This window comes from Lutjanus erythropterus, chromosome 8 (genome assembly GCF_056507025.1).
Source record: "Lutjanus erythropterus isolate fLutEry1 chromosome 8, fLutEry1.hap2, whole genome shotgun sequence".
Classification (NCBI taxonomy): domain Eukaryota; kingdom Metazoa; phylum Chordata; class Actinopteri; order Lutjaniformes; family Lutjanidae; genus Lutjanus; species Lutjanus erythropterus.
In genome coordinates this window covers 24,830,597-24,848,858 of record NC_139324.1, presented here as the reverse complement: position 1 = coordinate 24,848,858, position 18,262 = coordinate 24,830,597, and the positions used below count along the sequence as shown (strand labels likewise).

At 36.5% G+C, this 18,262-nt stretch overlaps 1 protein-coding gene across 1 annotated transcript; it reads right to left on the bottom strand.

Annotated features, from left to right (window-relative positions):
- Positions 1 to 4,501: 4,501 nt before the first annotated feature.
- Positions 4,502 to 16,348, bottom strand: LOC146322887 (uncharacterized). The gene is made up of 8 exons (XM_084725541.1): positions 16,300 to 16,348; positions 12,814 to 13,164; positions 10,773 to 11,033; positions 10,533 to 10,646; positions 10,283 to 10,333; positions 9,252 to 9,323; positions 6,752 to 7,030; positions 4,502 to 5,201 (listed from the first exon to the last, which is right to left on the bottom strand). The coding sequence occupies exons 1-8, from the start codon at positions 16,346 to 16,348 to the stop codon at positions 4,666 to 4,668; spliced, it is 1,713 nt and encodes a 570-aa protein (XP_084581667.1). The 3' UTR covers positions 4,502 to 4,665.
- Positions 16,349 to 18,262: the final 1,914 nt, after the last annotated feature.

The following is an 18,262-nucleotide window of genomic DNA, read 5'->3' as shown; positions in this document are numbered from 1 at the left end:
TTCAAAAAGTGTTCTTCCTGAAGGTCTGAGGTTCCACCCAAAGCCACTGCCTCTGAAGAGCCCTTTATTGAAGAAAGGGTTTGTCAAAGGTTCTTTGTAAGATTAAGGGTTTCATTAAGAACCCTTTTCATCCAAAGAACCCTGTTTTCAAAGGAGTTCCTCAAGGATTGCTGAAATCCTTGAGGAACTCTTTTGTAGAGGATTCTTTGTACCATGATATAAAAGGGTCCTTGCTAGAACCCCCTGGTACCCTCTTAATATATAAAAAGTAGAACCTTAGAAGAACTCCCTCGCTAGGTTCTAGATAAAACCCTTGGAATATAAAGGTTTTCAGTAGAACCCCCTACCTGGGTTCTTGTTGGCACCCTTAGAAGGTGGAAAGGTTCTAGATAGAGACCCCAGAGACAGTTCTGGGTGTAACCATTACATCATAGAAGGGTTCTCTGTAGAACCTTCTGAGAGAAACCTGCCTAGGTATAATACATTATGGCAGGGTCTAAATAGAACTCTCTCAAAGGGCTCCAAGTGGAACCTTCATAAAAGCTTCTGCTAAGAACCAAAACGGGCTCTTTCTTTTTTTTCTCATAGTGTGGGGACAGAAAACACTTAAGTCAGAGTTAGGGAAAGATGATGCTTTGTGTTAAAATAATCATCATTGTGAGATCTTCTTCTCGTGGCTCCGGGATTCCTGTCTAAAGACGACCTTTGTTTACTGCACGATTTCATATATCAATATGGCTGCCTTGATAAAAGTCTATTGAAATGGCAGCCTCACAGCATGTTGTCGTCTGTTAGCCTCCCACTCACTGTTCCATCAGAGGACACACATCAACAGACAGATCACACTAAACGCTTGCAGACTCAGAGCGGTAACCATGGACTGTGTGGAGTCGTCTTTATTTTGTGCAAAAAGCAAAAGCAATTAGATTCTCTCAGGTTTATTTTATTTCTTTATCTAAAAAACTGTTCGGGCAGAGAGCGATTTATTATGAACGTAATGCAATTACAATTTCAGGCACTTTATCTATAATCCAAGTACTTTTCAACCCCTTAAACACCACATTAAAATCCAAGTGTTTTCATGGATTTCCAGCACCTGGACGGTTCCTGATGATGTCTCAGTGGAACCACATTCTGACCCTGGTCTGAGCAGGCGCAGCCACGATCCCCACAAATAATTCAATACTCTAATATCCCCTTGGTATTTGTTGCGACCACAGAAATACGATAGTCTTCATTCTCTGCTTGTGCCCTGAACCCGCAGGTCAGGTGGTAGCAGATCACAGACTTCTCTGTGACTCAGAGGTTAAACTAATCATGCATGACTTTCTCACATGGCCCAAACCAACCTTTAGAAATCTACACCAGCCTGTCATCCAGCAGAGGGTGAACCTGCTTTTCATGCTTTCACATCAATAAAGGAGCATTTCAGACAATATGACTGCTAGTTTACTGCACTCTTAGAAATAAATCTGCTAACTAGAACCATAAAGAGTTCTTTGGCTTGTCCCCCACAGAAGAGGTAAAGGTTCCACTTGGAGGCTGTTGAACTTTACAAGGTTTCATCCAGAACCACCTATGAAAAGTTCTACAGAGAACCCTTCTATGGTGTAATGGTTCTACTCAGCACCCTAACTGGGGGTTCTACCTGGAACCTTCCCACCCTCTAACAGGACTAACAAGAACTAATCTAGAGGTTCTACTAAGAACCTTTTTATATTTTAAAATTTTTATTTTAAAAGTTTTATCTAGAACCCACTCTGGAGGTTCTGTTGAGAACCTTTTCATATTTCAAGGATTTTATCTCAAATACACCCATGGGGTTCTACTGAGAACCCTTTCATATTCCAAGGATTTTATCTAGAACCCCTCTCAGAGGGTATACATTACGGTACAAAGAACCCTTGATGTAAGATTTCCTCAACGATCTCTACAATCCTTAAAGAACTCAAAAAAGTTATTTGAAAGAAAGGGGTTCTTGATGGAACAAAGAATGCTTCACAAACACTTTCATGGAAAAAAAGGGTTCTTAACGGGCAAATGATTCTGAGAACCTCAGCCCTTCAGGAAGAAGTGTTTTGGAACTTTGTGTGTGTGTGTGTGTGTGTGTGTGTGTGTGTGTGTGTGTGTGTGTGTGTGTGTGTGGTAGAGAGTATTTTTCTTGTCACTAAATTGTTGCACCTGTCCGTTACACACGTCTTTAAACTGATGTGTTTGAACCTGCAGAGTCCTTCACATTTCTAGACATCACATTTATAAAACTCCTCATCAACATCCTGCCCTGACCTCTGTATGTATTAGACTTTACATAATATTCTGCAATAAATGCCCATTTTAAGCTTGTCTCTACAGCTGAAGATGTCCTTCAACCACCTCAGTGTTAAGACACTTAAAAAACTAATTTCTAAAAGTCAGCTCATGACTAGAGGTATGAGCTTATAAACACTGCCCCCTACTGAGACAAAATACTTCCTACAGTTACGTACCAATATCATCTCATGCAATGACTGTATATTCTTCATATGTGTGTAGGTTATATTCACACTGCTGAGCTGTCAAACATGCTATCAGTTTATTAACTTATTTTTCTCTTATTTCACTGCATTTCAGTTCAACAATGATTTCCACCTCAGACACATGGCTTCTCCTCTAAATATCCTCTTCAGTTTTTTGGCTCCATCACTCAGCTTTCAAAGGAAACTAAAGGCAAGTCCTGAAACTTTCAATATATTATGGTGCAATTATTACTTAAAAAAGTGTAATCTGAGCTTTAATTATATGGCAAAACGAGAAGAAACTGCACATATTAAATTCATACTAACATTGTCTTTATTAATGATTTGAGTGTAATGAAGGTTTTCCATCATCAGACATCGAAAATCCATCAACTATCAAAAGAGAAGTGAAGAAAATGCAAATAAGATCTTGTTGTAGTGGTATGCATGAAAATCATAAATAATTTCCGAACAATCAACGACAAACATAGCCTGAGCGCCAAAAATGCTCAAACATCAACGTAACGACAAAAGAGCAGAAACAAGTGGTCTCAATAAAAATGGCACAAAACGTTTTTTACATACAAAGAAGCAAAAATGTTTGACAGAAGCCTCTTTTTGATCTCAGATTATTAAAGGTGGGTGTGATGGTTAATTTTTATCTTATTTTTCAGTCTGTTTATCCTACCACCTTCAATAACTTCTCATTGTGCATCACTGTAATCAAGATGACAGTATAACCATTACATCATGTCTGTCCTTATGAGTAAGGACGCAATATGAGATTTATAGGATTAGTGGTTATTTCTGTAACATGCGAGTGTCTCTTATATGTAAGCTTAAAGGTCATAACATGAGATTCGTAAGACTACTGCTATAGTTTGAATTAAATATTCTATTATATTAATATTATAATGTAATATTAACTTCTAATTTGAAATTACTTGATTTATTAAAAAAAAGTGCTTTTTTTGTATATTTTAAAAAAAGACAAGCAATAAAAACAATTAAAAAAAAATATCAAATATACAATTAGTCAAGCAGTAGTGTTAGTTAAAGCAATTTCTGAAATACTTTGTGTAGTGTCATTTAAGGTGTATGTCCAAGTCCATACACTAGATAAGGCTCCCATGAAGACTTATTAATACATTATCTAGTGTGCACAATCTATTTTTACTTTCTTGACATGTTTCTCTGTCCAGCACCTAGGAATCATCACATTTAGATGTCGATGCCTTTGTAAACGTTTTGCATTTCAGGTGCGTATCATCTCTCTGAGGCTGACTGTTCATACTGTGTATAAGATGTCTATCTCCGTTGTATTTCTGGTTTTAATGAGCCATTTTATATTAAGTCACTTTATAAAAGGAAACAGGCAACAGAGATACAGAGAGATACTGTAGATGAAACACTGGTCTGTTCTCACTTCACTGTGGCCTTCATCCTTAACACTAAACTTTTTCACTCAGATAAACATCTTAGTCACTCTTATTATACATCAATCAAATTATAGAGAGCATCATTTACATGCAGATACACAGTAACTATCAATATTTGTTTACATTCAGACACAGAAAGCTCTCCATTCTCTTTAGCTCAGCTTCTGATCTTAAAGGGATTGTTCACCACAAAACTATAAATAGTCTCTTTCTCTTTCCTTCTTACCTGCAGTGCTCTTTATCCATCTAGACTGTTTTGGTGTGAGCTGCAGGGTTTCATCTGTATCAGCTGTAGAGGTTTCTGCCCTCAGACTTTGTTATAAGCAGTTTTCATGTAGGAATTACTTTCTCTCTACTAGAAAGAAAACAGTTCCAGTACATCCTACTGCAGTAACTGGGTGATGATTTCTAGAAAGGGATGCTGCTGTTGAGCTTTTCAAATGTATTTTTTTTTGTGCTTTGAGCACTAAAGCAGAGTGTCATCTAGTTCCATTATTTTTGAGAGAAGGTGGCAGCTGATTTCTTTACCAAAAAACCAAAACATAGTTTAATAATAAATAGAAAAACATGTATTTTTGATTTGGAGTGAACTGCCCTTTAAGATTTTTGTCCCTTTGCCCTCTGCTATTCTGTATTTACAACTTATAAATTCACTTTCGCCGTCTACTTCCTTAGATTTTCTCTTTTCCATGTGCTTCATCTTTTTTTCTTCTTTATCCTCACCAAGGTGCTCATTGGCCTGACTTTTCTAATTCTGGACTTTCGGTTTCCTCTTCACTTTCACCAGACTCAGGCCTGGTTTTGCCCTTTTCTTCTTGATCTGGTTCTGCATCTGCTGTGTCCGCAGGCTTTTGAACGGTACTGTCGTCTGGCTTTGCTGGTGAGGGGATCTGAGGCTGCTCAGAGTCGCCTAAATACAGATTTGGTTCTTTATCTGTTAGTTCACCATCACCTTCACTATCTGATTCATTTTCACCTGCAGATGCTGATTTGTCCATCTTGTCTTTATCCTTATCTTGCTCATGTAGTGATGTTTCTAAATCTTTCTGTTCAGGAATGGTAGATGATGGTTCGGCCTCTATAGAGTCGTCTCTGACAGGTTCTACATTGGTTAAGCTGGCCTCCTCCTCGCGGTCTTCAGCTGTGTCCTCTGATAAGGCATTTGTAGAGTTTTGGGTCAATAGTTTACGTGGCTTAGCAACAGGAGGGGAACCATTTGCAGGAGGAGACACTGGTTCCTTATCCTCATCTGACTCCTTCTCTAACTCTGAAACACACAATGAAAAAAGCAAGAAAAGTGAACCTGGCAGCTAAAAATGTGCAAAAGGATCAAACTGTTCAGAGGGAGTCTTGACTGAAAATCAATCAGTCTTACTCAGTAGACAGTAAAAAGTAATTTCCCACACAAATCAAGGAAAGGACTGTATTAAAATAAGAAATAAAGTGAATCAAACACGGCACCTTGTGCTGCATTTAACATGCTTTATAAAAATTCAATTTGAACTGTCAACTTTAAGGAACACTGTGGTCATGATTAAAGGGTGAACACTGGTAAATTCTCTCCTCTGAACAAGGCAATGCTGAAATGTTTTTTTTCTTGTCTATTATGATCATTAAAGAATAATTAGTCAATAAATGAAACTGCTGCTGCATCAGGTACTACAAGGTATTCAATTCAGTTTTATTTGTATAGCACCAAATCATAACCAAGTTATCTCAGGGCACTTTTCATATAGAACAAGTAAATTGTTCCCTTTAAGAGCAAGCACTGAGGTGACTGTGGCGAGGAAAAACTTCCTTTTAACAGGCAAAATCCTTGAGCAGATTCAGACTTTTTGTTTTGTTTTGCCAATGGTTTGGGTGCTAGATAAAAAAATACCAAAAACATAAAAAAAGAAGATAAAAAAGAGCTCCTGTGTGAAAATTTGTTAATGTCAGGAAACTTTATATGGTATTTATATTACACTCTTCTAATCAAAGTGCTTTTACTGCTACTACTTGTCACATTCACCGATTGGCTCATACAATCACACACCAATGAAACAGCCATCAGAGGCAAAGTGAGGTTCAGTATCTTGGATACACTGACATTAGTGGACAAACATCACACGCTTTGTAACATACAACATTTAAGGGAGCAGTGTGCAGGATTTAGTGGTGAGCTTGCAGATTGCAAACACCTCAAATCAGTCCTTTCAAGTGGCAACGAAAACCTGCGGTGGACATAAAACATGGGCCGTGAAGGCTCTATCTAGAGACAATGTTTGGTTTGTCTGAGCTACTGTACAAACATGGCAGTGCAACTCTGTGGAAGAAGACCTGCGTCCTCTGTAGATATAAATGGCTTATTCTAAGATAACAAAAACATAATAAATCTGTTTTTCAGATGATTATTCACTTGTATTATATTCCATTTCTGCCATATTTTGCAAATAAATCCACATAATTTCTGCACACTGGATTTTCAGAATCCCACAGATGGGACAAAATGTGTGATTAGTTGTTGTTATGTTTGTGAATGTGTCCCAAAGGTGATGTTTAATTTGACTATGACAAAGGGCCTGTGACTGACCCCTGTGGAACCACAAGACCACAGGATAGAGAATATTTTAGGACAAGAAAAGAATATTTTCATATAAAAACAGAACTTCTTCTGGGAAGGTAAAATCCAAACAAAGCATGAGCTAATTATGAACTGCCAACCCATTACACTGTTGATTGATTAAAATAATGTGATTTACTTTAAGTAAGGTGTCTGAATATTTTTTTTTTCATGTGACTATTCTGAATCTAGCTCAGATAGTGTAGTGTCCAAACCTGGCTGTTCAGAAGCAGCGGAGGACTCCACACCAGCTGGATCTTCTTCTTTTCCCTCTGCAGATTCTTCAGCCTCAACTGCATCTGCATCACCTTTGTCACTTCTAACGAGATTATTCTGCTCCTGAAGAGAAGGTGACTCACTACGTTGAATGGTAGAGGGAGGCAAAACGGTCTCACGCTTGTCCTTGTCCTTTTCTAAACCAGAAACACAGAAAAAAAAGAAACTCATAAAAAAGAACGCTTCAAGAAATGAAACCATACAAACACATGACAAGACTGCAAGTCAAATAATCCAGTAAAAAGCTAAGTATGTTAGTGAAAAGTAGTACTAAATATACATTGATTAATGATTTAGTGAAAAAACTCTAATGTGAGGACCTGTTGCTTTTCTCTCTTTTTTATATTATTGTTAATTGAACCCTAAAGGCTTTTAGTAAATGAGTAGCTGATTCATTAAAGGTACAGCATGTTAGATTTACTGGGATTTATTGACAGAATATGTTAGAAATTTAATGTAATATTAAGAAGTATGTAGAGCTGCAACAATTAATAGATGATTAAACTGCCAACTATTTTGATAATCGATTAATTGATGTGTGAGATATGAAGTTATCATACATAAGACTTATATTACACCACGTAAGTTAAAAAAAAATGGATCCAAATGCATCTGAACTGTGCTGGCATGGCTGTGGTATGACTGCACATTCATGCACTTACTGTGGTCCTATCAAATGCTGGAAAAAATAGTAGAAAAAATCTGGACTGACGTAACTGATATTCTACAATAAATAATAATAAATGTCAATAAATGTTTATATTCTGTATGCATACTGGGAAAGAAGGTGGAAGAAAGAAGCACCAGAACTGCACAACATATTGTCACACTTGTCTTTCTCCCTGTGCAGAGGACAAAACTTATAACTTAACCATACTTGAAATGTACGTCTTTCAATCTGTCTTATGGTCAACCTCACTGCAACTGTCTTTCTTGTCCTTTGGAAAATTAAAAAATATTATTAAATAAATGGTGAAAAATAGGATAATGAATAATCCAATATTACTGCTAATCAAACGATACAAGCTACAGTATTTGAAGATGTCAGCGTAGGTTTTGGGAGTGTTTCGCTTTTTTAACATAAATTAAATAATTCATTTATTAATCAATTAAAGGAGAAAATAATCAACAGATTAAGGAAGATGAAAATAAGTATTAGTTGGTGCATAGTTACAGCTGTTAGTTGACAATCAATTTTCCTTTACTGACAAAAAGGTACCTCTTATCGATCTGTCAGGCCACTGTCCTTTATTGTTGGGCTCAAACTTCTCTTTAATCTTTCTGACATCAACTGAAAAGAGAGAACAGTGAAATCCAGTAACATCCATTAAGAGCATCCTCTATACTATGTGTAAGTTATAATAAAAACATTTGTGTTCTTGTAACCTGGTGCTGGCGTCTCATCCTGTTGTTGATCTGCTGCAAAAACAAAAAGAACACAGGTATTAAACAAATAATGAGTATTGTTCCATCCATTGTGATGCGTATCATTCTCTAAAATGATCTGTATTTAATCATTCTTAACTGTATACAAAATAAAAATGTAAAGACATTAGGCTTCATATTACCTTGGACAAGTGGCTGGGTAGAGGGAACTGTGGGTGCTCTGTGAAGAAGAGGCACCTTTTCACTCTTCTCATCTGACTCTGAAACAGATTGAAATACAAAATATAAACTTTGAGTAAAACAGAGCAAACTGACAAACATTTTCACATGACAGGGACAACAGAATGCTTCATCAATACTCATCATTTTGTATCATCAGTGTGCTATTTCAATTTAATTTGGTGGAAAGTAGGTTGTGAACAAAGGAACAAGAACTCAGTCGTTTCTGATTTGAACACAGACGGGACAATATGTTTCCTATGGACCTCTGCACTTACTTGAGTAAAAACAATCTGTGAGAAGTAGCCTATATTTTGCAGACTGCAGACACTTTGTCTCGCTCTCCCTTTCCAAGTTTGTAGAACCTTTGATGGCCACAAACTCACACAAAATGCAAAAGGCCCTTTCAGACGGTGCAACACTCTCTCAGAGGACCTGCACCCTTTGTACAAATACAGGGCACTTATTTTCAGGTGATTATACACTAATTAAAACATGCTTATGAATATTATATTCCAATTCTGCCATATCCTGCTAATAAATCCCCCTAAATCTTACACACTGGACCTTTTTTTTAACTTAAATGTTTGTTGGGTTTTTACTTGAATATTCAACTCCAGGCATTTTCACTTTTTCATAGAAAGAAAGAAAATAAACAGCACATTAAAGAAAGTAAAAATGTGTGTGTGGTGTGTCTCTCTATTCCCACATAACCTCCAACCTGACTGTTGTGAACCAAAATATTTGGTTAAGGAAGATGAAAATAAGTATTAGTTGTTGCATAGTTACAGCTGTTAGTTAACTATCAATTTTCCTTTACTGACAAAAAGGTACCTCTTATCGATCTGTCAGGCCACTGTCCTTTATTGTTGTGCTCAAACTCATCTATTTTCTTTTTGACACCACCTGAAAAGAGAGAACAGTGAAATCCAGTAACATCCAATAAAAGCATCCTCTATATTATGTGTAAGTTATAATAAAAACATTTGTGTTCTTGTAACCTGGTGCTGGCTTCCCATCCTGTTGTTGATCTGCTGCAAAAACAGAAAGAATACAGGTATTAAACAAATAATAAGTATTGTTCCATCCATTGTGATGCGTATCATTCTCTAAAATGATCTGTATTTAATCATTCTTTACTGTATACAACATAAAAATGTAAAGGCATTAGGCTTCATATTACCTTGGACAAGTGGCTGGGTAGAGGGAACTGTGGGTGCTCTGTGAAGAAGAGTAACTGTCTCTGAAACAGATTAAAATACACAATATAAACTTTTGAGTAAAACAGAGCAATGTGTGATGTCAATAACAAACTGACAAACGTTTTCACATGACAGGGACTACAGAATGCATCATCAATACTCATCATTTTGTATCATCAGTACTTTCTCTCCCAGTTTCTAAAATTTTGGTCATTCAGACTTGGTTTGAATCTGTCACCGTAGGCAAAACTACACTCTGGACCTTTAAAACACTGTGCAGCTGTGGAGGTGTGTGCTCTCTGGGTGCTTTCTAGCTGTTATCTGCAACACTCTGCAAACAATGAACCGTCAACACAAGCCAAATGAAAATACTACACCTTTTTAGTGGCGCTTCATCTCTTCTTCAAGCTTTTTAAATGCATGTATTTCAATACTTTAGTTCATACTGAATTATAAATATACTTACAAATTGTATATTGTAAATCAAATATTTTGGGCTTTTCTCTGTTAGCTTGACATAAGAGCAAAACTGAAATGGCTGTTTTTCCCTATATTTTGACATTCTGTAAACCAATCAATCAATTAAAAATAATCATCAGATAAACTGATGATAAAACAGAAAATAATAGTTAGTTGCAGCCTAAATCTGAGACAGTATCATACCTTCTCTTCTTACAGGCGGCTTTTCCAAATCATCGCTCTCTGCAAAACATGCTGGAACAAATAGTGAAGGGACAGAAAAAGAGGAAAAAGTATGTTTCAGTTGCCCTGTATAAAAATGTATTATTACATTTAGTTGACTTTGAGAAGCTTTGAGAATACATGGACATCAATGAACATACACTGCATGTATTAGCTAGTAGCTGCTGAAAAATAAATGATTTTGTTATCAGTTTCTCTGATTAAGGTGTATTTTTCTCAACTGTACCTTTACGTTTTAGTTTGCAGAACACCAACACCGAGACCAATACAAGAAGTATAATAAAGATGGGGACCAGGGTGGCAATCAGTGCTACAGTTGAACTTTCTGCACAGAAACACAAAAATCAAACTTACAGCAAAGTCTGTAAATCAGTGTCTGAAAGTAAATCTGCTTGAAATGTGAAATTCCACTGAACAATAACTATACAGTGCAGCCTAAGTCAAATCTTACTGGAGTAGCAATCCTTAGTGGTGAATGTAGCCGTTGCTTTACTCAGAGGGTTGCTCACACTACAACTGTACACTTCATCATCATTCTCGCCCAAAGATATTGTTAAATTTTTGCCAGGCTGCACGGTTCCATGTGAACTCCACTCATACGTCATTAAGGATTCAGCTTGTCTGGGTTCTGCAGAGCACATCAGCGTCCCAGATCTTTTAGAGTCGCTGCCTTCGTCCATCTGACAGGATATGGTGACCTTGCCAACCCGGTCTACATGAAGACATAAATAAAAATCAATATATGAATACAAACTCAAATGAGTAAATAAATGATTCCTTTATGAAACACAGATTAAACATTACATGCATGCATTAACACTGTAAATGTGGTAAAGATCATACAGTGCTTATTAGAGAGAAAGGGATCTTGTATGCATTATAGCTATATATAACAAATTCCAATGTGTAAAAAGCTTCAAAATATGCGCTCCTCTGTCACTATATCTGAAGTTAAATTAAGTTTAGGCAATTTACTTGCTCACTTGGAATAAGATTAGGGCAACATGACGGCCATGACAAATAAATTATTCTCACAGCATGAATGATTAAGGCTTGACTAAAACACTTTTACAAAAACAATACTGATATGGACAAAGGAGACAAACACTGACTATAAGACACGACATTGTCACCATCCTGACTTTGTACTGCAGTGTAAGAAAGTTACTATTCGCAGTAATTCCTGTATGTCGTCGACTGTTTCAGTACTAGAGAGCAAAGGTTAGTGATTCAATCCAAGACCATCATAAGAAGCAAATAATCTAAATTATATCATGCATTTTATAGGTAACATATTAAGAGATAAACTGGTTTTGATAATGATCTCCTCAGTGTACTGTTGGGTGTGGAAGAGCAGGCCTGGTTGAATGTCTCTCCCACAGTGACTGGAGGCCAATATGTAAAAGCTCTATAGTGCTTCCACACCGACAAACTGGGAATCTCACTAAATTGAGGTTGAATGGGATTAATGTAGCAGAGGACCTGAACACAGAAAATGGACCTCAACACAGTACATCTGTCTTAAAGACAAAATTTAGTGCTTTTCATATCCAGTCAATTAAATGTAGTCAACTGAAGCAGGTTCCTTTCGGCAGTTGGATGGCATATGTATATGTTAAATTATTTAACATGTTAAATAAAATCTAGCATATTCTACAATTAATAAGTTATTTGTTTAAGAAAACAACCTTCTGAGTTGCTTTGCATAGTCATAGTGGTGCAAAATCGGTGCACAATCCACTTAGAAGAGGTCTATTTTCACTCCAGCTCAAAAATTCACTATCAGCCACCATATCAGTAATCACTGAATTTTTCCCCTCTAAAACATGTATCAGTCTCAAAATTTTCGTATCAGTTGGGCTCTAATCAGCACTGATTGAACATTCACATTAACAGTTTCCCATAACGTGAGTTAAATGAAACATTTCAGGGGAGAAGAAGTCTCTGACCACAAAGTGAAAGTGAAAGTAACAGAATGCAGCCTGAAAAGGCCATGTTTTTGTTACTGCTACTCTGTTTACAGCAGAGGATGATTCATTATGTTCTTTAAAAAAAAACACAAATACCAGCAATTCCCTTGGTCGTAGGGTTAGGCAGTATATCAGTATTGTGGTACACGTCCAGGTATCATCTTAGATTTTGGATGTTGTCATATTCTGATAGAAGCGTTGTCTAAAGGCTGCATCACAATACAGTGATTTCATTTTCTGAACTTACCCGACTGTTCCAGCTGTTCTATTACATGTCTTTACCCACTCAGTCGTTATATCAGCATTACTTATGATTATTTAAAAAAAAATCTCATTGTGTTAATGTTTTGTGAAAGCACCAACAGTCACCCCTACAATACTGTCTGACACTAAAGAGTGTTATGTTTTCATCCATGACTTTAAGAGCATGGAGTTGCTATAGCAACAAATGAACTTCCAGCTATAGAGTGCATGTTGACTGATTAACTGTATATAACCAATCAAAGTTAGGAAAAAACTTACCTATGACTTCCAGTTTATACTGTAATTTAATAGTCCCTTTGTTTTCCTTATATACTTCTAAATCATAGACTCCACTGTCTTCATATCTGAGGTCAATGATATTGAGTTCTGCAGAGTGCCAGTCAAGAATGATCCTGTTTTGATGTTGGCCGAACTCTTGTTGCTCCTGGCCATTAAACTCCACCACTTTGTTGCCGTTATGTTTCCACAGAATGTCATCAGGTTGTTCAGGGATGTCTGTTTTCCAGCGGACCTCCTGTCCCTTCAGTCGATACGTTGTCGACTGCCCAGCAACTAAACACAAAGTTAAGTATATATCAAAGATTAAAAGGTGTGATGATAACTCACCACCTAATCCAATACAAAGAAAATCTGCAATAAATCCTGTTCACATGAAACAATGTTAATGATGTAGAGTCTTTGCTAACATTGTATCAAAGAGCTGTGGATTTAAATCTGTGATCATTTAGTCGGGTGGGTGGGTAAAGAACTGTTTCTAATATTTTGTACCCCGAGTGTTCAATATGCTGTGATAGTGTGAGAGTTCGGTCTTGACCTCGTACGGTAAATAATTAGTAGTTTGCCAATATTATCTCGACTCAAAGTTTACTCACTGGCTTTTTATGGGACTTTCAACTGCATTTCACAGTATTCAACAGCGGATGGCTTTTCCTCAGTTGTCATGGAAACAGCAGTTATCACATTACAAAAAAAAAAAAAAAAAAGAGGTCATATCTGAACAATAGACAGAAGTTGTGTTAAAGTCTGTTTCCTCTGCCTGGAATGCCACGTTAACAAAATTATGTTTGAGAAGATATTTAAAGATTACTAGCTACTTTAGGTAGTTGAACTACATCTAAATGAGCCTAAAGCTAAAACTATTTTCAAAAAGTAGTTCAACTACTTCCAGACTACATCACAAAAAATGATCACAATGTGAGTCTGGAATTTAATGCAGCGGTACAACTGAACTGACAGTAAAGTGCAGTGGTGTTTGATTTATGGACTAGGGAAACCCAATCTTTACTTTGACCACTGACGAAATGTTTCAAGGGGAGAATCTGGAGCAATTGTTGAAGTAGAACTAACTTTCTGGGGAAGTTGGCCACAAACCACAAGAGATGTTCCTGGCAACTAATTTCCCTGTTGACTAAATGCAAATTTTAATTTAGATTAATTGATTAGTCTAAAAGCAAGCAAACACTAGGAAAGCAGTTAACATTATCAACTGATAATGTTAAACACTGTATTGTGCGTGTATTTTGTGCCATTTGAAGCTGAAATTGTATTTAAATGCCACAGTAAATTCTGTGTGGCACAAGTGACAACAACTTGCTAACTTTACCTTTTCAGACTGAAAAGGATCACACTGTGCTTCCCCATACTATCTTACTATTTAGTATGGCAGACAAAGATTTACTATGTCCAAATATATAGTATGTCAAATGCACTATGTCAAAAATACCAGGATGTCATACTGCATCCAGTCCCATTTTACACTGTGCAAGCCAGCATGTCTTTCTGGCTATTCTGACCCACAATCCTTTGTGATGGGTGTCTGAACAAGGGGGTCAAAGTTCAGGGTGGCTAACAGTAGCAGTGCTAGCTGCAGCAGCCTGCTCTGCTTGCAGATCAATGTCTGTGTCTGTGCTAAATGTAGTTAAACTTTGCTCCAGTCAAGTAGTTATATATTAGTTTATTCTGACACAGCCCACATTCAATCTTGTTTTCATTTTCTAGATAAAAACACTGCCAAGATGCACTTTTTTATGAGCTGTGTTCTGTCCAACTTGATTTACGCATTCACGCTGAGCGAGAGGGGCTGCAGCCCCGACTAGTGGCAAGCAGCTGCATGACAGCTTAGAGACAACAGTTAACTGGCACTGACTAATATTTCTGTCGACTAGCAAGTGTGGCGACGTTTAATCTTATGGTCGACTAAACATGTATATCCCTATGAACCGCAGGTGATTTTTATCAAATAGCAGGAGACTGTAATTAAATGACAACCATGGCCAATGAGCTGTGGCATTGTGCCATAGTGTACAGCATAAGAAAGTATCTGTCGTTAGTAGTAGTTAACAACTGAAAAACTACAAAAATTTAAATGTAGATCAAATACTGTAGTAAAACCATTAATTTAACAACATGTAGCAGCAGCCTATTTTTTTTACAGTTCTACTTAATTATGTTAAAGAACGACATAAAAATAAAAATATTTGCATGTCAAGACAGAATACCCATAACATACATACACACATCAAGAGAGTGTGTTTCACTTTAAGCACTGATTATGGAAATATTTTTACATCACAATAGTAAAGCTACTACAAGGCCTTCCTAGCTGGTTATGAAAAAGTCTCAGTTTAGTACTGCTGTGTGCATAAGTTAATCAGACCACCTGCAAGATTGGGTATTTCTGTGTAGTTTTTCTTAATGTCTGCCACCGGCTCAGAGTCTTCTCAAAATCAAATGATATGAGCCAGTGTTTACATTTTCCCAGGAAACTGTACACTGGTACATTAGCCAGGAGGAGATTTTTATTCAGATAATTTTATTTTTTATATCATATTTTGTGGTTATGGCGGTGGAAACACTCCCACTCTAAAATCAACACAATACGAAAGCTCCTTGTAGCAGCTTTAAACAAATAAATCTGAAAACTTTTCATGGAACCATTAGTCAATTAACATAAAAATAATGTGCAACTTTTTTCAAGCAACACTGCCGAATATTAATTTATTCCGTCTTCTCAGTTGTGAGAATTTCCTGTTTTTCTTTGTGTTAGGTGATATTAAACTGGATATCTTTTAGAGTGCTGATGTCCAGCCAATATGATGACATCACAGCGGGCTTTGTTTTTACTGAACTGACCCACCCATTAGCTGAGAAAACTCCATGAAAACAAGTGATGAAAACCACAAGATGCATTTGAAAACTCCAGATAAAGCTAATGAACGTATCAAAAGTCTGTCTCCTTTATTTATTTTATTAAACATTTCAATATACTTAAATTCAACAGGACAGGCTGACATCTCTGTCTGGTGTCAAGATGATAAAATCAAAATAATACCAGCTTGGCGAAGACGCAGTGGGATAAATTGCGAGGCTGTTGTATTATTACATTATACAGGTGTAATTACAGGTGTAAAGTCAATGTGAATAATTTGCATGTGTGTGTGTGTGTGTGTGTGTGTGTGTGTGTGTGTGTGTGTGTGTGTGTACATAATTATTATCAGATGGTGTTCCTTTGTATCCCTGTGTTCCTACAATAAGTTAGGCTTATTTACTGAGTTGTTCTTCTTCTTGTTATTCACACCACAGACACACTTTTTCAAACACCGCTGTGACAATATGAACTTCTGAACCGAACGTATTTATTAATCATTACCTTGCCTGTGAAGACGTGTCGTCTGCGCCTCATGTTGACATTAAAGTGCCATTTAAAAAAAACACAGCATAACCATAAACCGCAGACAAACTCACCTTGACATGAGGTGAAGATGAAACAGGTCAGGAGGATCCGATGATCCATTTTAGAAAAGCAGAAAAATCACGAATTCAGCTGAGGGCTCACAGTTACTTTCACTTTGTCTTGCAGTTAACAGTAAACCTCCGTCCTCCCAAATATAGAAGGTCGAAAAGCTGTTTTCCTCAAACAAGTTTCAACAGGCGGAAGACCAGAGTACCTGCGAAGGTAGACCGAGGGGAGTGTCCGCGTAATGTAGTATAAATGTTAACTTCCCTTAACCGAAAGTACTCTGTTCACAGGGTGCGCGACACTTGTTCCGGTCTCTGGCCTTCATAATAATTGTTTTATTCATTTATTTATTTATTTACTTATTTATTTTCGTTTTGCTGGTTTGTTTCTTGTTGCCTTCACAATAAGCTCAATATATATCCGAAAGGCTTAATTGCTCATAGTTTTGCGTTCAATCACCATTTTCTTCACATTTCCACAACTTCACCATGTGCTCATACGTAAAAGCAATGTCACACTAAAATAGACTACTCTGTTGCGAGGAAAAAGTCCTGAATTTAAAATGTTGTTTAAGTAAAAGACAAAAGTATTTGCATAGAAATATAGGCCGTACAGTGCCAGAAGTGAAAGTATTCTAGCATTATATAGAATATGATTCTAAGTTTTGATACAATAATATGACTATATAATAATAATATCACTTTATAACATTGCAACTGATAATTCTAATTAATGAATTGCATTACTTTTTAAATTTTTCTGTCTGGGATCAATATTTATTATTTATATAGTAGTATTTATTGTTGATATTTTGTCATCTGAATCTGCAAAGTAACAAGTAACAAGAGTTATCGAATAAATACTGAGTGCGCTGCTCGTTTTGTTACTTTCCACTGGTGTTTTTCTACTGTTCTTCAGTACATTTCTGCACATAAACAGCGCTTTTTAATGAGTTTTATTAGTGGACATGTCGCCTTATGTCAGTAGATACGTTTTACTTTGAAAATACGCCGGAAGCTCGTATGTTTCGTTTGAGATTTGATGGTATCGGTGCCAAATTCTTGTCTCTTCACGGTTGCTGAAGATACAAGTGAAATGTAGGATATGAAGACGGCAAAACCAGTTGCAAGTATTTACAGTAGTCGAGTCTCTCACATATAAAAACGGTATTTTCAACGATTAGTTTGACTCTCAGGGTTGTAGTTTTTTCTGCACGTCTACAGTGCGCAGGAAGGACAAACTAATGTTTATTATAGACGTTATTTGTTATAGACGAACTCAAGCCAGGTTGTTTAAGACTACATATTTGTTTGAATTAAACAAAACTCATTTGTATGTTCACCACTAGATGGCAGTGATCACAGAGACAAAGACATCACAAAGACATGCGCGCTGTGTGTGTGTGTGTGTGTGTGTGTGTGTGTGTGTGTGTGTGTGTGTGTGTGTGTGTGGTGAGAATAATAAACAAGAGGTGCTGCAGGGCTTTGGTTTGGTTCCTCCACGAAAGTCACACCTAGTGCTGATGCGCATATTTTTAGTCATTAATATGCATATTTATCTCATTCTGTCAGCGACATCTTTTTGCTTAGCGTGTTTTGTAATCTTTTAACAGTTAAATGTTGTAGACGAACTTAAGACAGGTTGTTTGAAAGGTTAGGTCTAATATGTTAATTCTCTGTCCATCTTTTATTACCATTGTGATTTTCAATTAAAACTTTTTTTATCAGGAGAAAATCAAGGGATAATGTGAGTGGGTCATTATTGAGAAATCAAAGGGTTTAATGACCCATTCACTGTACATTATTCTGCTTATTACTCACTTAATTACTTTTTAAAAATTAATCATTTAACATAATATATTAATTTGAACATGATCTTAATGTTTTATAAAAACAGTTGTATTGCTCCACCAGACTATGATCAAAACTTACTTTAAAAAATGTCAAAAAATGTGACATAAAATATTAA

Excerpts from the sequence above, each read along its gene's own strand:
- LOC146322887 (XM_084725541.1), bottom strand. The coding sequence starts at position 16,348 with ATGGATCATCGGATCCTCCTGACCTGTTTCATCTTCACCTCATGTCAA. Across the intron at positions 10,647-10,772 it reads CACTAAGGATTGCTACTCCA|AAAGTTCAACTGTAGCACTG; the intron begins GTAAGATTTGAC and ends GTTTCTGTGCAG. Across the intron at positions 10,334-10,532 it reads TAAAGGTACAGTTGAGAAAA|CATGTTTTGCAGAGAGCGAT; the intron begins ATACACCTTAAT and ends TATTTGTTCCAG.